Genomic DNA, 22,790 nt, shown 5'->3' with positions numbered 1-22,790 from the left:
AAGCTTTTGCTCCATTTCTTTAGAGGCAAATCACGACATCACGGGAAGTGCAATTTAGGATTCTCTCGCCAAGACCACCGTAAGAAATAAGCAGAATCAATAGTATTTGAGTACTTACTGTGTACAGAGCACTGTACTAAGTGCTTGGGAAAGTATAATATAAGTTATATTGTAGAAACCTGCAGTTAAGCACATAATGCAAGAATACCAAGATTTATTGCATTTAGAGATATATTTTCAATTAACATTTATATCAACATTTGAGGAAAAATGTAGTGCTCCTTTCCTCGCTTTCAATAAGTAATAGTATTTACTGAGTTTTCCCAGGCATCCTATTCCTAACACGTTAGCTTGTTAGCTTTCACATAGAGTGCTTTCAATTTGACATATACATATTAACCACACAAAACTAGCCGACAGAAAAAGACTACATGTACATCGAGAGAGTAAAAAGAAAAATCAAATACTCAAAGATCCGACAGGAAATTTTACCTTTGCAAAGTTCTGTTAGCAGAAGAAACTCAGCCTGCCCTGTATCGGATTCTTCTTTCCCAATAGATGCAGCAGAGCAAAACTGGACGATGTTAGGATGGCCTGAAAGTTTTTTCTGGAGGCGGTTTGTTGAGAGGAAATTTCTTAGCATTTCTGGATGTCTGCATAACTAAAAACATTACTTGTCCCAAACCCTACATAAACATAACCTAGGAGATTAATTTTACCATTGTAATGGCAAGAAGAAGGCAGAAGGGAGGTGAGGGGACAGGAAAGAGTGGCAAAGAAACAAATAAGGGAATAAAGTTAAAGGGAAAATGGAAGAAATGAGGTAAAAATGAAGAAAGTTTCTTCACGTGAGCTTAATATTTGATTGTGTTCACAATGATGGGCCTCATACTATGTACAAAAGGATGAGGGAATAGAACTGATAGAACAGTGGAAAGAACACAGGACTGGGAGTCAGGAGACCTGGGTTCTAATCCTGACTCCTTTAAATGGGCAGGGAATGTGTCTACCAACTCTATTGTATTGTACTTTCCCACTTAGTACAGTGCTCTGCACACAATAAACACTCAAATACCACTGATTGAGTGATAAAAATGAAGCCCACTAAACAATGGTTTGTCTCACGGTCTGGCGGGAGGAAGAGATGGTCTCTAAACAGCCCTCAAAACATAAGATTGCTTCTGAAATCCCATTTCTCTAAAAAGGATACCATAAAACAAACTTCTTGAATGATTGCTTTGTTCTTTTCTTCTTCGTTGGACAGCAATCTCTAGCAAAAAAAAGAAAAAAAGAAGTAGAATGAAAATGACTGATTAATTATTCTGTAGATTCAAAGTCCACCAAAGAGACTGTGGTGCCTGGCATGGCGGTGCCTGAAGATTGTTTAGGTAGTGAGTCATACCAAGTCCCGAGGGACTTCTGCAGGCATTTCCTGGTCGAGTGTCTCCAAGGCTGACAGATCCTATAATTCCATCCTTCCTCCCTGCCCCACCACAGCTTTCCGTCTACCTCTACCTTGCCTCTGGCAACAGAAGTACCAACTGGAGGCTCAAAACGACAGGACGGGTCCTAGGATCAACAAGCTATAAATCTGGAAGGGATGGCAATGGCTCCAACTGAAAGCCCAGCACCTGCCCCAGCCAACTGCCCTGAGACCTCTCTTCCATCATCCTGGCAGAAAACAAAAGTAACTGGATACATGCAATTTAAGAGAAGACGTTTTGAATTAAGACCTCCTAATCCAGACACCAGTAACTGACCCCATCATACCCTCCAGAGGTGGCACACTGAACCTAAAGATCCCTTTCCTGCCTGTAATACCTAGGAGAGGCTGAGCGACAGCTCTCCCAAGGCCAAAACAATGACATCCTTTGTTTCACCACCCATCCCATGTTCTCTAAAGCAGCCGTTAACTACACACATTTCCCTTTGGCTACGCAAAGCCCCCCAGAAATGTCACAGACATGCCGTTCACTTCCTCTCAGCCCTCTTCCGGGACTATGCCCCTCTTAGGTCTTCAACAGAACTCTTCTCTATTACCTTTAATGCATAGTCTTTCCCGCTTCCAAGGTCTTGAGCTTCATATACAAAGGCAAACCCACCTGCAAGATCAACAGAAAACCGTATTAGCCAAATCCATTGTCTTATACTGCATTGACGGACTGTGTTATAGGCTTGGAGTGGGAGAGATACAATCGCCGCTGTCGGATGCCTCAGCTCACCAAGAGCCCAACTGCCCCCGACATTTCAGCAGAGATTCTGCCTTCATGCCACTTGAGCTAAGAAACTGAAGGAACCTCCGTTCCCAGTGTGTTTCAGATTTTCACGATGTAGAAGCGAGCCCTGATCAGATGATGAGAAAAGTTGTTCGACTGGGAAGGCAACCTAATTGAGAAATGCATCTCATTCAGAAGAATCGTCTACCGGGGACGCAATGAGAACAAAAATTATCCTTTGAAGTGACTGAAAGTGATGGGAGGCATTATCCCAAACTCTAGATTTTCAACCTTTTTCAAGCTCACCACCCGCTCCCAGTTCTTCAGCCCATATTGCATCCCCAGTTTCATTTCTTTGGAATCAAAAGCACAACGATTATTGCCTAAGGAAACAGAGAATACACTACCTCTATTTTTGTATGGTCAAAACTTACACATGCTGGCTCAGCATTTTATCTGGAGCGTTAGGGATTTCAGGGCTATTTGTCCAACAGGCCACCGTGTCAGAAGAAATGGCTTGTGAGAACGGAGGACTAGTAGTAAGTTTTCCTTAAACGGGGTTTTGCGAGAAAACATTTCCTGTGTCATAAAAAAACCAGGTGTAACAACTTCATGTACCCAGGAAAATCTGGGCCAGTCATATTTGTCTAATCTGGACTTCTGTGAACTGCAGCTTTGTACAAATGACAACACCTTACTTAAAAAGCGTGGAAACCCTAGATCCTGTCATCGATGTGTGACAATCAAACCTCAACTCTACAGGGTGAACTTCTGTATTCCACTGCAGCTAAGTCAGGAAAGGCCCCTTGGAGATGTGATTTTTACTAAGGTTTTGAAGGTGTGGAGAGTGGTAGTCTGTCATATATGAAGGGGGAGGGAGTTGCAGGCCAGAGGGAGGCTGTGGGCAAGAGGTCGATGAGGAGCTAGATGAGATCCAAGAACGGGGGCCGGTTGGTACTGGAGGAGCAAAGTGTTGAGACCTGGGGCATGGTAGATGACCGTGACTGGTAACTAGAGTGGGTGGTGAAGGTGGAGGATATGGACACATGTCCCTCTAGTAGGTAAGAGGGACTCAGTAGCTCCCAGCTGTGGGGAGGGGATCCCCAAAGAGAATGGGTTAATGTTGTTAGCTGTTAATGGGTGAATGTTAACAAGTCACTAGCGGGTGTCCAGAGTGAATGGGTGAGGGCTGACAAGTTGTTCGTTCTTCATAGGCATTCTGTTAATTGTTGTTTTCTCAGGTTCAAGTTGCTGTCCTGCCTCTTTGGCATGGTCTCAGGATCCCAGTGTGTGGTCTGAGGTCCTTCCTCATGACACAGTTCCAGACTTAACTCCCTCCTCAAACTGGCTGTCCCCACACACCCCCCCCCCCACCCCCGGCCCCACCAATCCCTTGCCCCTACTGATCCGGCCACATACTTTATTGATAAAAGTACTTTATTGATAAAAATTATCATACTTTATTGGTAATTCTATTTCATAGCTATAATTCTGTTTGTTCTGATGATTTTGACACCTGTCTACATGTTTTGTTGTCCGTCTCCCCCTTCTAGACTGTGAGCCCGTTGTTGGGTAGGGACCGTCTCTATATGTTGCTGACTTGTACTTCCCAAGTGCTCAGTACAGTGCTCTGCACACAGTAAGCGCTCAATAAATATGACTGACTGAATGAATGAATGAATAAAATTGAAACCATCAGGGATGGTCTCCTAAAGGCTTAGTTCTGGGTCCCCTTCTGTTCTCCATCTCCACCCACTCCCTTGGAGTACTCATTCACTCCCTGGCTTCAACTATCATCTCTACAAATCTACCTCTCCGGCCCTGACCTCTCTCCTCTGCAGTCTCACATTGTTACCTAACTTCAGGACATCTCTAGATGTCCCACCGTCACCTCAAACTAAACCTGTCCAAAACAGAGCTCCTCATCTTCCCATCTGTCCTCCCCATCACCATAGATAACACTATCCTCCCTGTAACCTTGGCATTATCCTCAACTCATCTCTCATTCAACCCACATGTTCAATCTGTCATCAAATCCTGTCAGTCATACCTTTTAAACCACTGTTAGTTGCCCTTTCCTCTTTAATAATCAAATCTATGAGTAACAAAGGAAAAACTTTTCTTGGTACATATGGGAAAAGTTAGGACTCCAGCTACTTAATTTGGATTTTCCCTGCCCAAGACACTCGTGGTTCCTATTAGTTTAATTTGGTCTAATTTTAGTTCAACCTAAATTGAACAAATCTGTTTCCTTAATGCAAGATTGTTTGTTTTGGAGGATTGCTCCATCCCAGAATTAAAGCATGCACTGATGAAATGTAAGGAGGGGAAGGGGGAAAAAAAAACCCACCACCACCACACACAGAAATTCCAGGGCAAGGAGGCAAATGCCTTGGGGAAGAAGCTCTTTTGACCTACTCCACTAACTACTCCCACAGTCTTGTGAAGTAAAACCTTTAAACACTTGCCTCGTTAATTTTTTTTTAAACGGTACTTGTTAAGCGCTATCTGCCAGACACTGTACTAAGCACGGGGATAGATACAAGCTACTTAAGTTGGACACAGTCCCTGTTCCCACGTGGGACTCACAGTCTTAATCCCCACTTTACAGATGAGATAACTGAGGCCCAGAGAAGTGAAGCGACTTGCCCAAGGACACGGAGCAGACAAATGGCGGAGCCAGGAATAGAACCCAGGTCCTTCTGATTCCCAGGTCAATGCTCCATCCACTAGGACATCCACTGCTTCTACTTGATGTTAGAACTGTTTCCTTACCCTGTACATAACCAAGCTTATTGAGCACCTCATGAGTGATGAGCACTGTACAAAGTACTTGGGAGAGTTCAATGGAAACAAGCCAGGACTTCACAATCCAATGGTGGAAGACAGACAAAAATGATTTACCGATAAAAAGGGAGTAGGAGGAAGAACAAGGATCAGCAGATAGTACCAATATTACAGGATGAAGCTGCTGAATTAAATGTACAAAAAAAGTACGTAAGTGTTGAGGACAGAAATAAAATACATGTGCTAAAAGTGGCTCTTGGTTTGGCGTGATTGTGGCGTTATGAATGAACAGGAGATGGCTTCCTTAATAGATAAGTCTTGCCAATTCTTTGTCCAACACATTCCCAGATCTGTCCCTTCCCCTACACAAAAACAGCTACCACCCTGGTTAGACTACAGCATCAGCCTGCTCACTGCTATCGCTGGCTCCAGCCTCTTTGGTATTTGAGCGCTTACTGTGTGCAGAGCACTGTACGAAACACTTGGGAGAGTACAATATAACCCACTCTTAGAATTTGTGTACTTTATTCCTAATTCATTCATTCAATCATATTTATTGAGTGCTTACTCTGTGCAGAGCACTGTACTAAGCGCTTGGGAAGTACAAGTTGGCAACATATAGAGACGGTCCCTACCCAACAGTGGGCGAACAGTCTAGAAGGGGGAGACAGAGAACAAAACATATTAACAAAATAAAATAAATAGAATAAATATGTACAAACAAAATAGAGTAATAAATACGTATAAACATATATACAGGTGCTGTGGGGAGGGGAAGGAGGTAAGGCGGGGGGGGGATAGGGAGGAGGGGGGTGGGGAGGGGGAAGAGGGAGAGAGGAAGGAGGGGGCTCAGTCTGGGAAGGCCTCCTGGAGGAGGTGAGCTCTCAGTAGGGCTTTGAAGGGAGGAAGAGAGCTAGCTTGGCGGATGTGCGGAGGGAGGGCATTCCAGGCCAGGGGGATGACGTGGGCCAGGGGTCGATGGCAAGACAGGCGAGAACGAGGCACGGTGAGGAGATTAGCGGCAGAGGAGCGGAGGGTGCGGGTAATCTCAGCACTCACATGCATAGCCCTACTTTTCTGAATACATTTACCTGTCTGGTCAAACCAGCACCCAGAATAGTGCTTGGCACATGGTAAGTGCTTAACAAATGCCATTAAAAAAATTATTTGTTCAACTGTCATCCTGATGAGTGGGTACTTTTTCCTGTTTTACCCTTGTTTTTCCTCCAGCTTTCATAGCTGTATATATGTTATTTATTTATATTAACATCTGTCTTCCCCTCTAGACTGTGGGCTCGTTGTGGGCAGGAATGTGTCTGCTGTTATAGTGTACTCTTCCAAATGTTTAGTACAGTACTTTGCACAGAGTAAGTGCTCAATAAATACTATTGAATGAACAGCTGTAAATATTTTTTGTTTGCTCGCCCATTAAATAATTGTATGCTCTTCGAAGGCAGGCATTATGTGCCTTACTACCGTTGCACTCTCCCAAGTGTTTAGTACAGCTCTTGGTGCTCAGTAAAAGTCCCTGATTGAAGAAGGTGGGATTTTAGGAGTACTTTTAGGATGGGAGAGAGCTGGGAATCTGGCAGATTTGCAGCTCTATTTTCTCCCTACTGTTACCGCTCTTCTTAGTACATTTGGGAAAGTTCCTTATAAAAATTATTTGGAATAAACCCCGCTTTCTCAGATCATGAAGGGTGTGGTTCCTGGAGCACCTTGCTTTATTATTACTATAATAAAAATGGTGGTATTAAGTCCTTACTATGTGACAAGTACTGTTCTAAGTGCTGGAGCAGATACAAGATAATCGGACTGGACACAGTCCCTGCCCCACATGGGGCTCACAGTCTTAAACTCCATTTTACAGGTGAAAACTCGCACTGTAAAACTCACCTGTTTCAAAGCTATGCACACGTGCACAAGTCATTTCTTCAATCATGCGGCACACTAAGCCCAAACAGAACTGCACTGTTTTAAGAACCTTCCCTAATTGCATTCTAACTAAAATGAAGGTTGAAAGCACATACTATAGCAGAGTTGAGTGTGCCAGGATTATTAAAAAATGATCTGAACTGCAACAAAGGTTCTCCAATGAAAAGCACTTAAAAAAAAAAACTAGCTCTTGTGGCTATTACTGTCATAACCACCACTATCTTGAAAATGAAAGGCCAAAGGATACTTGTTACACCTTTAAATGGTCAGAGTGAAGAGCTGTTCTGTTTCCACCAAAGACAAGGCAAGAGGAAATGAGCTCAACTGGCAGGAGGAATTTGTCCAGGTTAGACACTGAAAAGAACTCCCTGACAGAAAGCAGAAAGAGACAGGGAGTAGGAGAATACAGAAAAAGGTTGTGGCATTTCTTCACTGGAGATTAAGTGCTACGCAGAAAACTTTTTCTGGGATTATTTAGGTGGCAATCCTGTTTGGAAATAGGAGACCATTCATTCATTCATTTAATCGTATTTATTGAGTGCTTACTGTGTGCAGAGCACTGTACTAAGACCAGGCTAGCTAGCTCATGTCCTCATGTATTTTCTAACTCTGTGATAAAGGCAGTCATAGAAATTATTGGATCCCTAGTCACCAGAGGCACCTGGAAATTCCCCATTAGGTAAAAATGTTGGTAACACTGTTTAAATAACTCCCGATAACCAATTGATTAACTGTTCTGAGTCAGAGCCAGTCCCTTTAATGGGAAGAGTGACACTTTGAGAAAGGCTATCCTTTGTGCCCCGGAGCCAAAGGGGCCTAAATGAGCATATAGATCGGCAACAAAGTCTTACTTTGATGCAATCACCTGAGCCACAGATGACCTTCACTTGCCTCGACTGGCCCAACCCAGCTTCTGAAGCTAAGTCATGACATTTATACACTATGTAAATGAGCAGTCGATCGGATTTATTGAGGGTTTACTGTGGGCCGAGCACTGTACTAGGTACTCGGGAGAGTACGGTGTAACAGAGTTGGTAGACATGTTCCTTGCTTGCAACGAGCTTAGTCTTGATGGGCAGACAGACATTAATATAAATTATGGATATGTACATTAGTGCTGTGGGGATGAGGGAGGGATGAATCAATCAATCGTATTTATTCAATCAGTCAATCAATCGTATTTATTGAGCGCTTACTGTGTGCAGAGCACTGTACTAAGCGCTTGGGAAGTACAAGTTGTCAACATATAGAGATGGTCCCTACCCAACAGTGGGCTCACAGTCTAGAAGACCGAATAAAGGGTGTAAATTCAAGTGCAAGGACGAGGCAGGAGTGGGAGGAGAGGAAATGAGGGGCTAGTCGGGGAAGGCCTCTTGGAGGAGATGTGCTTTGAAGGTGGGGAGAGTGATTGTCTGTTGGATGTGAAGCAGAAGCGCGTTCCAGGCCAAAGGCAGGACGTTGGCAAAAGGTCGGCAGCGAGATAGACAAGATCGAGGTACAGTGTGTAGGTTAGCGTTAGAAGAGCAAAGTGAGCACAGACTTACAGATCCTTCCACACTGAACAAACTTCAAAATCACACCCTTGGCTGTGCCCTTGATAAGGAGAGCGGCATCTGCTACACATGATGCCTGGTGTTATTTTCATTTTTCCCTAAGGCTCTGCTCAAAAGGAACCACCCCATTCCTCAGTCAGGATGGCCTGGCACCACTGCCTCCCACAATCCTCAGATGTTCTACATCGCTCTATCATTAAAAGGCTCCTTTGCCTTTCTTGACTATGCTCCTCCCCTTCAGCCCAACCATGGAGTCCGTCAATCGTATTTACTGAGCGCTTACTGTATGCAAAGCACTGTACTAAGAGCTTGGGAGGACAACAGAACAATAAACAGACACATGCCCTGCCCACAACAAGCTTACAGTCTAGAGGGGGAAACTGACATGCTGCCCTGCTGTCATTCATTCATTTCCTTTACAGGTCCCAGTGTTGTAATACGCATCATTTTGATGCTGGTAGGCTGACAGCATTCCAAAACTTCAATGAAGGTGATTCTATCATGCCACTGGCCCACACGTGACCCTGATAAAACTGTTCAGGTTCAGAGCTCAGATATTTACACAAAGTGGAAGATCACTACTCTGTAGATCCTAAGTCTGGTCTGAAGCTCAATGCCATATTGCACTTCTCTGGCCTACTGAGAAGGGGAAGTCTGATAAGAAGGTAATTCAGGAAGGGATGAGAAGCAATGGTGGTGGTGGTGTATGGCGGAGGAGGAGGAAGGACAGGTAGGGATGCAGATCTGTGGCCTGGAAAAGAAGCAGTGGTTAAATTGGGGGGGGGGGGGGTTGCTCACTGTCAGCACTACCTGCTCCCACTTCCACTTCTAGTTTTCTGAAACCACTTGGAACCTCCCCGTGAATACCCAGTTTAAAAAGTCTGGCAACATAAATATCCACAAGGCAAGGAAGCTATGCCTCTATGGCACTTTGAAGTGGAAAGGAACGGTGATATTTTTCACTGCTTGAAAGCGACAGCATGGAAATGACAATGCTCACACATCAGGTGTACAAGGATCAGAGTCTGAATTTAAATAAATGGTTTGTGACCCAAGGTGGGGAAGACAACAAGACCAGCTAGAACAGCCAGGCACTTCAGTCCCACAGAGTACCACAAACTGCGGCCCAGAAGACTAACAAGCATTCAAGTATTTTTCTCAAGTTCTGACTTCACTGGAGAGGGTTCCAGTTGGGACACTGCCTTGGGAACTAGAACTACCACCTGTGTGCACTGGAGGCTAATCGAGTTGATTCTAGGCAGGGGCAAGAGAAGCAGTGCAGCTTAGTGGATTGATCCCGGTCCGGAAGTCAGAAGGACCTGGGTTCTAATTCCAGCTCTGTTCCTTGTCCGCCGAGTGACTGTGAGGCCCATGCAGGATACAGACTGTGTCCAACCTGATTAGCTTATATCTACTCCAGTGCTTAGTACAGTGCCTGGCACATAGTAAATGCTTAATACCCTTTTAAAAAAAAAAGGACGTTTGTCTTCTAGGTCTACTAGTTCTGAAAGTGGAGACTTAAGTGATTAAGATGGTTATGCAAGATGGAGGCGGGCAGGTAAGCATAAGGTTGGTTGAGACTGTTTCCTCACACTGTGTAGTGCACCTATGGAGGTAGGTCGATTTTGCTTTTTGCTAGCATTTAACAAAGCCATAGTGATAAGCATCCGGTATGTGACCATTAGTAGTCTGAAGAAGCAGAGCTCCAGTTCTAAGGATTCTTTATTTTATTCCTAGGATAAAACTACTTGTGGGGAGGCCATGTCCACTTCAACGCTGGGGATCTTCCAAACCTTATCTGTCCTGGATGGCTGAGTCATTCACCTGCCAGGCGGTCCAAGGTGACAAGCTGATTCAAGCCTGGGAATGAATTTGTCGCTATTTCAGAGCAAGGGGGCAGCTGACAAGTCTACAGTTCAGAGTGAGGACTGGTTGAAAACCACACCACACTTCTATGGGAATTAAAAATTTGACTCAACGGGAGCATTGATGAGGTTTCTGAGCTAACTTGGGATAAAAACCCAGGGCAGTCATTTGAGTCAGACAAAACAAAGATTTTTCGAAATACAGTGAGTTTGGAAGTCATCTTTACCCAATAAATGATATTAAAATCTGTATCTTTTTTAAAGAGGGAGTCATTTTACCTAGTGGAAGAAACAGTAGGTATCTACAGACCAAGGCTGAGTTTCACAGCACCAAAGACTGTGTAACTTTATGCAAGTCATTTAACTTTTCTATGTCGAAGTCTCCACCTATAAAAACAGGATAATAACAGTTGTCATAAACTCATAATAATACTTGTCATAAGCCTACAGGAATGTTTGGTGGATTCATGGAGCTCTTGTTTGTCGAGTACTCTCGTCATCTCGGGCTCAGTTTCAGAAAAAAGTATTATTTCTCAAAGTAATTGAGTAACAAAAACAGTGAGCAATTTAAGTGGGTTTCAAATACTGCATATAGACACAATTTGGGGACCTAAAACAACATTAACAATTTGGGCTTTTTAGCATAAACACTATAATTAAGTCTCTCATTTCAGAATGTTTTCCAGAAGGCTACCATTTGGTCAAAACAACCTGAAACTAAAGATCCTGCTGGAGATTACTGTTTAAGCTTGAAAAGAGAGCGGTGCTGCAGAACAGATTACCCTGCAACTAAACAATAGTATTTAATCTAAAGGCATAAGAAGTGCAAAAACAAGCCAAACGACATTCGGCAGAGGGTTGGGCTCACGCAAACAGGACAGATGAATGTTTTCCCTAACAACTTCTCCAGCATAAAATGTACCTCAGTATAAGGGGAGGGAGAATTCCAGTAAGTATTGAAATCGACTAAACAAATACTAAGGACAAAGAAAGTAGAAGTCACCGTTTCCTGGCCTCAGGAACCTCAGCCTCTGAGGAGAATAATAGAAACACAAATAGGTATATATAAATATGTGAACGATGGATAAAAACACCCAAGATGACAAATTTTAAAGCATATTCCCAACTACCAGTCTCATACAGGACGAAAGAAGGATAAGTATGACAGGGAGATGATTTTTGTTGTTAAATGGAGTCAGGTGGGTCTCAGTGGGAAAGGCTTAATGGAGGGGCAGCAAAGCAGGGTGGCCTAGCGGAAAGAGGACTGGCCTGGGAGCCAGAGGACCCAAGTTCTCATCCCGGCTCTGCCAACTGCTTGCCGTATGACCGTGGGCAAGTCACTTCACTTCTGTGTGCCTCAATTTCCTCAACTGTAAAATGAGGCTTAAAATCTACTCTCTCCTACTTAGATCATGAGTCCCATGTCGTACAGGGACTGTGTCCACTCTGATATACTTGTATCTTCCTCAGCGCTGAAAACAGTGTTTGACACATAGTACGGAATGGGCACAGGTAGTTCTGAAAGAGAGAACCAGAAAAGAGAAGGAGGAAGGGAATTCCTGGTAAGGGGAATAGGTGCAGTGGCTTAGAAGCAAGAGAAGGCAAAGTATATTCAAGGGCCAGTGAAATTATTTGCATGGCTAGGAGAGAGGAGAGGATGTGCTAGAAACTTTCATGTAGAAGCTCGTTGTGGGCAAGGAACATGTCTACCAACTCTGTTCTACTGAATTCTCCCAAGGGCTTAGTACAGTACTCTGCACACAGTGAGTGCTCAATAAATACCACTGACTGATTGATGACTGGTGACAAGGAGACTAGAAGTTGGATCTCAGCTCCACATTTTCCTCCTCCCAGTATTTCCGGAGCTACACAACAGGTTGCAGAAGTCCACCCTCACAGCAGAAAAATCCCAATATTTTCCTCAGGGGTCAGCTCAAGCAAAGCAGGAAATCCCACCACTCCAAGGACCACACTAAAACTCTCAGCAAATCAGCAGGTAATCCCTGCACACCACCACCACCCAACTATCACGATTTAGTACTTCGGGGATCCTTAGAGAGGGGAACTGCATCCAGTTGCACAAAGGGGCTCCTACAAGCTGAAGACTCAGATTCCCCTGCCCAAACCCTCCAGATAAAACCTACTGTGCAATGTCTACAGCTAGGATTCCCCAGGAGATTGTACAAAAGGGGTGAGACCAGGGGCACTTCAACCTTTCCCCTCGACAACATTCAACGGAAAACCGCACACCTGGAAGAAGACAGAAACTCACACTGAAGCCCCCCCCCCCCCCACCAAAAAAAAAAAATCTAAGTCTGCAAACAAAATTCCCAAGGGATATCTGAGAGATGGTGTCATTAGTCTGTCAGCTTTGGGGTCGGGCCTTCTACTTGGGATCTAGGGGATTAAAAGGTAGTAGAAGTAGTTGCACAAGAAAGAGTGACTGTCAGGGTTCCAAAAACATCAAGGAAGAAACAAGTGAATCTGAAGCAAAGAAAGCAAAGCGTCTGTGGGGCTCATTGTTCTCGGAAGAGGGAGAGGAAGGAGAGGAAGGGGGAGAGGAGACTGGGCACTAGACACCGGGACTCTGACTTCTATTGTTCAGTGCCAAGTTCCTAGTCCAGTGCCCTGCACCTGGTAAGCTCTCAATGATTTCACGTGCCCTTCCTGCTGCGCTGCGGCCACCTCATCCTAACCTTTTTCCTCCGGCATCACAGCTACTTATTTCACCCTCCCCCGGCTGCGGAGAGACCAGAGGCTACTCTCACTCCCCCCATGTGGCACTGTGAGGACAAGCTGCTGCACCCCCTCGACCAGTGCAGCGTGAGCTCACGGTGGCTTGGGCTTAGTTGGCCTGTCCTTGGTACAAAGCAGAGTGGTCTAGAGGACAGAGCGCAGGCCTGGGAGTCAGAAGGACCTGGGTTCTAATCCCGGCTCTACCGCTTGTCTGCTGGGTAACCTGGGGCGAGTCACTTCACTTCTCTTTAAAATATAAAATGGGGATTAAGACTATGAGCCCTATGTGGGGCAGGGACCATATCCAACCCGATTTGCTTGTTTCCACCCCAGCACTTAGAACAGTGCCTGACACGTAATAACTGCCTAACAAATACCACAATTATTATCATTACCACCACCGCTGGTGCTTCTCGCTGTCGGCTGCAGCAGCACAGGCCAGAGAAGGGACCCGGGCGTTCTAGGCGGCTCATCCTCCTGGGTACCTCTGACCTAACCCAGTTACCCGGGAGGACAACTGGAAGCCCAAATGAGCTGGAGCCGCATCTCCCCAACAAGGGGCAACAGGTGAAGCTGCACCATCACCTGGGCTCCGTCTTGGGTCCCTTTCCAACTAGAGCTTCCCACCCTATCCAAAATAGCTTCATTCCCCCAGGGTCAGTCCTGCGGACTGTAAGTTTGTTGTGTGTCCTCTCCCAGGCACTTAGTACAGTGCTCAGTAAATACGACTGACTGTCTAGGGACAATCACCCCTTTCGCCTATGCTTTCATCTCCACTTTAATAACTTCCAGGTGGTGCCAAACACATTTAGCTTTATTAACTGTGTGGCAAAAAAAAAAATAAGTAAATAAGTCACCTTTCCCATTTACTGTTTAAAAAAAATGACCTAATGTAGTTCACCACTTCAGAAATGCAAAGTATTTTTGGCAGCTTCAAAAACTACCTGTTCCTCCAACCAATATTCTCATGGAGGAGGATGGTGGAGAACCACAGGTCTGCAACAGCTCTCGGTATTAAGTGGCTGGCATGTGACCAAGGATGCTACAGAATATGTTTTACAGGACGGGTGATCAAATCTCATGAACTGAAGAGCCGCAAACCAAACATTCGATGTGGCCCTAAGAAAAAAATTCCTTTAACTCAAATGGTGAGCAAGGCCCTTTTTTTTTTTGCCGGGGGCGGGGGGGGGGGGGGGGGGGTAAGAGAGCAGGGGATGGTAAAGAGGCATTCTGGGTGGGGGGCAAGGAAAAGGAAAGGGAGGTACTCTCCTAAGTGCTTAGTGCAGTGCTCTGCACCCAGTAAGTGCTCAATAAATACGACTGAATGAATGAGGTAGCTAATGGCAACAAGTGGGCATTCCTGGGGAGTGGTGGTGAGCGGCCAAGGCAAGTCGTGGTAAAAATATTTATTAAACACTGTGTGCAGAGCACTGTACTAAGCACTGGGAGAGAATTCACAGGTACAAATTAGACATCAATAGTATTTACTGAGCACTGTACTAAATGCTTGGGAGAATACAGTACAAGACAGTGGGTAGACACGATCCATGCCCATAATTTTACAGACTCAAGGGGGAGACAGATATATTACATTGTACTCTCCCAAGTGCTTAGTACAGTATTTTACACACAGTAAGCGCTCAATAAATATGATTGAACAAATGACTGAATACCTAAGTGCTGTGGGGCTGGGGTCAAAATCCAAGTGCTTAAGGGATACACAGACAAGTGCATAGGTGAGGCAGAAGGGAGAGCAAATAGGGAAAGTAAAGGTTTGGTCCCTGTCCCTCAGGGGCATGGGGCTAGGTGCCCGGGACCACGTGGGAAGTAGTGCCACCACCGCTTAGAGACGCAGCGTGGCTTAGTGGAAAGAGCATAGGCTTGGGAGTCAGAGGTCATGGGTTCTAATTCCAGATTTCCCCACTTGTCAGCTGTGTGACTTTGGGCAAGTCACTTAACTTCTCTGTGCCTCAGTTACCTCATCAGTAAAATGGGGATTAAGATTGTGAGCCCCACCTGGGAAAACCTGATAACCTTGCATCTCCCCCAGCGCTTAGAACAGTGTTTGGCACATAGCAAGCGCTTAAATTCCATCATCATCATCACCAAGCATAAGTGACTGAGCTTTTCACCCTGAGCCACGCACCCAGTTGCATGTGGTTTGCAAGCTGTAGCAGTTGGGAACTTGGAGATATCTATCGGCGTTCCGGTAACAATATTTTCATTTTCCAAGCCCCTCTATTTGGGATCTTCCTTTGCCAGTCCTCCAAAACACCAGGTCAATATTGCCCCATAGGCGGCCCAAGCCAAATGCACAGGATGGTGCTTCTGGTCAGCCGTTTCTCATCTTCTTACACCTTGGCATCTACATTACTGATAAGGGCTGGGTCCCAGCCTACTCCTTTGCCTGGCTGTTGGGTGAGGTAAGAAATTGCAGCCATTTTCTCAGGCCTACTGAGAAATGCCCTAGGCTAGCCTTATGTATCAAAGAGAGCACCACGTCAAGCTCATCAGTTGTAAACACCGTGCTTGAAAGCATAGGAGAAAATAGCCCTGGCAATCGTATGGCATAATGGTTGTCAGCAGTGGCCAAAATATGGTATTCCTCTTAAAGGGGATATGACGTACACTGGCAAGGGAAGATGGGGGATGTCTAAAATATCCTGGAAGTACCATTCAAATGCCTGAAAAGCACACCAGAAAATGAAAGTCCGTAAGACATTTTTTTTAAGTATCTAAAAAAAAGTACTTAAGTACTTATCTGTTAAGTACTTACTATGTGCCAGGTACTGTTCTAACTGCTGGGGTAGATACAAGACAATCGGGTTGGACGCAGTCCATGTCCCACATGGGGCTCCCAGTCTTAATCCTCACTTTACAGATGAAGTAACTGAAGCCCAGAGAAGTGAAGTGACTTGCTCAAGGTCACAAAGCGGACAAGTGGCAGAGCTGGGATTAGAACCCAGGTCCTTCTGACTCCCAGGCCCATTCTCTATCCACTAGGCCACGCTGCTTCTCATAAGATTATGGGAAAGCTAGCATCAGGGCCAGCTAAAAATATGCCACCACAGTAATGTGCTGTTCAAGACAGTTGACTTGGATTCCTGTGTGAATCCCAGAGGCCTGGGGTGTCCTGTCCAGTTCTACTCCAAAGGGGCTGGCAGTACAAGAAGCTGCAGTCAGTCGGTCAATCGTATTTAAGCGAGTGCTTACAGTGTGCAGAACACTGTACAACACTATCAACAGACACATTCCCTGCCCACAATGATCTTACAGCCTGGAGGAGGAGTCAGGCATCAATAGAAATAAATTACAGATCTGCACATAAGTGCTGTGGGACTGAGAGGGGAGATGAACAAAGGGACCAAGTCAGAGCGATGCAAAAGGGAGTGGGAGAAGAGGAAAGGAGGACTTAGTCAGGGAAAGCCTCTTGGAGGAGATGGGCCTTCAATAAGGCTTTGAAGGGGGGTGCAAAGCACACGGCCTTGATGGCCTCTTTCCCATGTGACCGTGGGGGCTTCGGGAGAGATGGCATCCACAAGCGGCACTGCCTTTCCTCTTCTCCCACCAAGGGGAGGCCTGTCCAGTCCTGTTCGGACAAAGCCAGCACCATTCAGGGAGGGGAGGGTGGGATGGGCTAAAGTACACCTTCCAAACATCTGGAATGGTCAGAAAGTTGTGGCTGTTGGACTCTGACCGGCCTGATGGAGCAGTGAAAAAAAAAAAACAAAAAAAATATGTAAGCTTGCTTCTTTGGCCACAATGCACTCTAGCTCATACTGTTGTTCTGTTTTCTTAAATACTGTTGCTACTTTTATTTCAATCTTTCCTCATGTGTCCATCAGCAATCCCTCTTCCTTCTCTCACTATTCTTAGATTGTGAGCCTACTTTGGGTCAGAGACCAATTATCATCCTTATTTCTTCCCCAGTGCTCAGTACGGAGGGTCCTGCACAGAGTAGGCACTCAAAAAAGAATGTTCAGTGAATGACTGACCCAGTAGCCACACTTCTGGCCCCAGATCTGTCCCTGAGCATCCAAACAAGGAACAGCCTAGAACATGATGGTCAAACCATAGTCATTTGACTGAGGGTTTCTCAAGGGCAGGAACCTTGTTTTGCACTAGTCTTTTTACATCCACCCAGGGCCTACTATAGTGTATTGCACAAAGCAGGTGTTAAATCAATTCCACTACTCCTATTACTGAGAAGCAGCATGGTGTAGTGGATAGAGCCCAGGCCTGGGAGTTGGCTCCTCCAGATGCCTGCTGTGTGACCTTAGGCAAGTCACTTCATCACTTCACTTGTCTGTGCCTCAGTTATTTCATCTGCAAAATGGGGATTGAGGCTGTGAGCCTCATGTGGGACAGGGACTATGTCCAACCCGATTTGCTTATATCCACCACAGAGCTTAGTACACTGCTTGGCACATAGTAAGCACTTAAATAATAATAATAATAATGGCATTTATTAAGCGCTTACTATGTGCAAAGCACTGTTCTAAGCGCTGGGGAGGTTACAAGGTGATCAGGTTGTCCCTCGGGGGGCTCACAGTCTTAATCCCCATTTTACAGATGAGGTAACTGAGGCACGGAGAAGTTAAGTGACTTGCCCAAAGTCACACAGCTGACAATTGGCGGAGCCGGGATTTGAACCCATGACCTCTGACTCCAAAGCCCGTGCTCTTTCCACTGAGCCATGCTGCTTACTATTACTACTACTACTATTACTGTCAGGCTATGGGTGGCCCTCAGGGTTCATTCACCATGTTGATTCCCAACCCCCAACCGGGCCCTTTGGCTTCTGATCCCCTTATCTGACTCCACAGGTCCATTCCTGCTTACACTTGGCTCTTCATGCCTTCCAAGAGGTTTGAAAAAAGCCAAACAGGCAGAAGAGATGCACACTCCCCCGTAGCCATTTTCTCCAACTACCAGAAGACGGTGAAGTAGAAGGACCGTGGAATCAGGTACGGGGGCTGAAGATGGGCAACAACCCCGACAAAAGCTCAGTTGCATGGAGATCTCTGGGGTTGGGAACTTCTTCTTCATGTTAAGTGATAAGGGCTAGGCCCTTGGGGAACAAGTCCAGTGTTCTTGAGCTGGGGTACGGTCCCTAAGCCAGAAGATATCTGGGAGAAGCTGAAGGTGATCCAGAACAGCTGGGTGGCTACCCTGCCTCTGTTTCCATCATTTCAAGTGCACTGTGGGTGTCAACCAAAGGTCAGACATCTTCCCCTCTTAGGGGAGACAGCCATCCCAGTTCTGATAAGCGCTTAGTACAGTGCCCTGCTGACAGTAAGCACTCTGATAAAACTGACTGATGTCATCATTATCCGTATATAAATCGCCTAGTGGGAACAGCACAGGCCTGGGACCTGTTCTAATCCCTAATCTGCCCCTTGGCTGCTGTGTGATCTCGGGCAAGTCACTAAACTTCCCTGTGCCTCAGCGCTCAGTACAGTGCTCTGCACACAGTGAGCACTCAATAAATACGATTGAAGTGTCCTCATCTGTAAAGTGGGGGTGAAATGCATCGGTTCTTGCTCCCCATTAGACGGGGGGGCGGAGACGTGTTTGATCTGGCTATCGTTACCTTGGATCTTTACTCCAGCGCTTAGCACAAAGTAAGTGCTGACCAAATACCATTTATTATTATTAAGGCCTAGGCCCTTTTGGTGCTTATTACGGTACTAGGCCTTGTAGAGCCAAAGGGATCGGACCCCAAATGACCCGGAATTTACCCTCTTCGAAAATGCGCCATTACGCTGCTCCCCAGATGCGGTGCACAAACCCAGATCCAGAGGTGTTTCCCGATCTGAGCAAAGCTCTTTTTTTTTTTTTCGCCCGCCCCCGATCGCGATGTTTGTTCGGCGCCAACCGTCCCCTCGCAGCAGAGGCGCGCCCAAACGCCGCGATCGGCCAGGTGCGGGGGGGCGGGATCCGCACTCTTACCCTCGGCGATGACTCGCTTAATTCGCAGTTTGAGGTCTCCCAGCTCCACCGTTTGACCCACGAAGTCGGTCTGATCGCGGCTGGCGGCTCCGCCCAAGGACCCCGGCCCCGCCAGGAAGTCCAGCGCCGACTGCAGCAGGGACATATCCGCGCCGGACGAGCCCGAGGCTGTTCGGAACCGTGGGGGGGGGGGGGGGGGGGGCGAGGAGAAGGTTCAGGGCGGCCCCGGCCCGGCTGCGGCTTCGATTTACGGCGCGCACTCGCCCTCGCTGGCCTACCGAATCAGCAGGCGACGGGCCCCCAGGCCGCCATCTTCCGCCCGGCTCCTTAGCGCCTGCGCGAACGACATTTGTCATCCGACGCATAAAGGCGCGGCCGGCCCCGCCCCCTCCCTCCATTCCACTAAGCCCCGCCCCGTCTTCATTAGACCCCGCCCATGGTTGCCCCGCCTCCATTCCACTAAGCCCCGCCCCTCGTCCGGCGCCGCCCCCCTCTCTAACTGCCCTTCCCCTTCGGCATCTGGTTGGGCTTCAACATGGGCCTGGGCACTGGCAGAAAAGAGCGGCCCAGGTGAGGGGGGCCTGGGGCAAGCAGCTGTATATATGTTTGTACATATTTATTACTCTATTTATTTTACTTGTACATATCTATTTATTTTATTTTGTTAGTATGTTTGGTTTTGTTCTCTGTCCCCCCTTTTAGACTGTGAGCCCGCTGTTGGGTAGGGACTGTCTCTATATGTTGCCAATTTGTACTTCCCAAGCGCTTAGTACAGTGTTCTACACATAGTAAGCGCTCAATAAATACGATTGATGATGATGATGATGATGATCCGGGCTTAGTGGAAAGAGCCCAGGCCTGCAAGTTAGAAGACTTGGGTTCTAATCCCAGCTCCGCCACTTGTCTGCCGTGCCTGGGCAAATCACTTCTCTGGGCCTCAGGTCTCCCGCTCCCCCCCAACTTTGACTGCGAGCCCCATGTGAGACAGGGATTGTGTCCAACCTTGGTTTTCAACCCAGCGTTTAGACTAGTGTTTGACCCTTACTCGACAGTCTTAATCAGCAGCATTTATTGTGCCCCTATTTGCAGAGCACTGTCCTGAGCACTTGGGGGAAATGCAGTAGAATGAGCAGGCATCCCTGTCCTCAATGAGTTTCCAACCTCGCCAGGGAGACCGACACTAAAATAAGTCACAGGTATGAGGAAACGACAGAGCAAATAAGATGTGCACATACGTGTCAATCAATCAATCAATCGTATTTATTGAGCACTTACTGTGTGGAGAGCACGTACTAAGCGCTTGGGAAGTACAAGTCGGCAACACATAGAGACAGTCCCTACCCAACAGCGGGCTCACAGTCTAGAAGGGGGAGACAGAGAACAAAACCAAACATACTAACAAAATAAGATAAATAGAATAGATATGTACAAGTAAGATAAATAAATAGAGTAATAAATATGTACAAACATATATACATATACACGTCATAGGAGTTGTGAGTACTTACATGCTTAGGTGGCCCGGAAAGGCCTAAGTGGGTTGTGCTCAAGGCTGGGTTCTAATCCCGGCTCCACCATTTGTCTGCTGAGTGACTTTGGGCAAGTCACTTCACTTCTTGGGCTTCAGTTCCCTCATCTGTAAAATGGGGATTAAGAGTGTGAGCCCTATGTCGGACATGGACTGTGTCCAATCTGAATAGCTTGTAACTACCCCAGAGCTTAGTCCAGTGCCTGGCACATAGTAAATTTTTAACAAATACCATAAAAAAGTGGCAGTTGGCGAATATTAGGTAGGGAAGTTAGAGGGTAATCGGGAAGGGCCTCCTGGAGGATATGTGATTGCAGAAAGGCTTTAAAGGTGCAGAGAACTGTGGTCGATCAGATGTGAAGGGTGAGGGATCTCAGGAGTGGGGAGACTCATGCAGAATGACGTTTTAGAAAAACTATCTCAACAACAGAGGGAAGTCTGGAGGAAGACCAGTGAGCAGTTTGATGCAGTAGTCGAGTTTAGAGATCACAAGCGTCTGGGGGCGGAAACCCTTGTAGAGGATCAAGGAGCAAGTCGGGACAGTCAATGGAGGTAGTGGGTGTCTACACCCCGTTCAAAGAGTTTGGACAGGAATGGGAATAGGGAGAAGGGGGGGTGAAGCCAGATGGGGCAGTGGGGATCCAAACTATAAGAATTTACAATTATTAGTGGGTTTTAGTTTTGCGATGCAAAAATTTAGTGGGTTTTAGCTTCACGATGCAAAAATGAAAATGAATAGTACTGTGATGGTACAACGAAATAAACCGTTTGCCTGTGGAACACTGGGGCATTTACAAGTCTATTAGTTCAATAGTCATCCAGAAGAAGAATAGTACTCATTACCTTCAAGCTCTGCTGACAATCCAATCGTAAGGAAAATCAGCCTTCATGATAAAGAGCAACTCACAGAGACAGGTGCCAGCTACAGCTTCTTCTCAAAAAGTATTTTTCCTTCTTCACAGTGATGGATTGCAGGCATAGGCCATGAAATCAGTCGCTTGTCTCAAAGCTCCCAAACCTGCCGAGATTAGTGAACTGATGATATAAAAAAGAGCTTTTCTACCATCGTTAATGTCTCTTCTCCAGCTCTGACAAATAAAAGCGAAAGCTGTTCTTTTTAGTCATTTTTTCCTGTCTATCATTAAACGAGGTTTGGTGTTTTTTTTAAAAAATAAGTTCTATCATTCACTTACGTGTCACTTTCAAATAGTGTTAAATGGCTCCTTCATATCCCCACATCTTTACAAAACAGGTACCCAATGCATTTTGGCTGCTTAAAAGGATTGCACAGGATACTTCAGAACATCTAGTCATATGCTGCCAGAATCATAATTGGCACTCGATAAATACTACTGATTGATTGGCTTGATTAAAAGGCAATTTACCCTTTGTAACGGCTGGGAAAGGGACTCGAACTGAAATTGATTTTTACCATTAGGATACTTGCTTATAAGGTGTGGGAATGTGGGCAGGTAGGCAACCAGCCAAACAGGCAGGCACTGTGCCAGGTAGGCTACCAGCCAGCCAGACAACCAGCTAGCCAGACTGCTAATAGACCAAATCGATTTCTAAAAATATTTTCAATGATGATGGGATGTATTAAGTGCTTACTATGTTTTAAAGTCATTTCACAGTGAAAAATCTTGGAACAACACCAATACTGTTTTCATAGAACTTACAAAACATTTGACCCCATCAGCAGACCAAGGCTCTGGCAACTAACTGTTAAGCAAAGATCAATCAGTCGGTGGTATTTACGGAACGCTTAAGTGAGCAGAGCATCGTGTGACATGCTTGAGAGAGTACAGTACAACAGGGTTGGTAGACACATTCCCTGCCCACAACGAGCTCACAGTCTATGGCTTCCCACAGTTCACCATCAAGATCCACAAAAATATGGTGCTCTAGCTGACTCTTTCCCCATTACACAGAGAAGCAGCATGGCCTAGTGGATAGGGCACAGGCCTGGGAGTCAGAAGGACCTGGGTTCTAATTCTGGCTCTGCTGCTTGTCTGCTGTGTAACCTTGAGCAAGTCACTTCACTTCTCTGGGCCTTACATACCTCATCTGCAAAATGGGAATTAAGACTGTGAGCCCAATGTGAGACAGGAACTGTGTCCACCCCAATTACATTGTGTCTACACCAGCACTTAGTAAAGTGTCTGGCACATAGTAGGTACTTAAAATTATTTTTATTATGAAGAGGAGGAGTCCCTGA

General features: G+C 46.0%; 1 protein-coding gene and 1 long non-coding RNA gene across 5 annotated transcripts in view; one reads left to right on the top strand and one right to left on the bottom strand.

Annotated features, from left to right (window-relative positions):
• Positions 1 to 19,211, bottom strand: part of GAK (cyclin G associated kinase) — a 102,657-nt gene extending 83,446 nt beyond the window's left edge. For all 4 annotated transcript variants that reach the window (XM_038770425.1, XM_038770429.1, XM_038770427.1 and 1 more), the window contains exons 1-4: positions 19,045 to 19,211; positions 2,041 to 2,102; positions 1,211 to 1,270; positions 493 to 607 (exon numbers count right to left, since the gene is read on the bottom strand). In XM_038770425.1, the coding sequence (XP_038626353.1) occupies positions 493 to 607; positions 1,211 to 1,270; positions 2,041 to 2,102; positions 19,045 to 19,189 (382 nt within the window). In that variant the 5' untranslated portion in view covers positions 19,190 to 19,211. The remainder of the gene's footprint in view (positions 1 to 492; positions 608 to 1,210; positions 1,271 to 2,040; positions 2,103 to 19,044) is intronic.
• A 332-nt stretch (positions 19,212 to 19,543) lies between these two features.
• On the top strand, positions 19,544 to 21,692 carry LOC119948726. Its single transcript, XR_005457044.1, has 2 exons — positions 19,544 to 19,614; positions 21,535 to 21,692. It is a non-coding gene; the product is annotated as an uncharacterized LOC119948726 (long non-coding RNA).
• Positions 21,693 to 22,790: the final 1,098 nt, after the last annotated feature.

This window comes from Tachyglossus aculeatus, chromosome X3 (genome assembly GCF_015852505.1).
Source record: "Tachyglossus aculeatus isolate mTacAcu1 chromosome X3, mTacAcu1.pri, whole genome shotgun sequence".
Lineage (NCBI taxonomy): Eukaryota > Metazoa > Chordata > Mammalia > Monotremata > Tachyglossidae > Tachyglossus > Tachyglossus aculeatus.
Note: the sequence above shows the minus strand (reverse complement) of the source record. Positions and strands in the feature narration are given on the sequence as shown.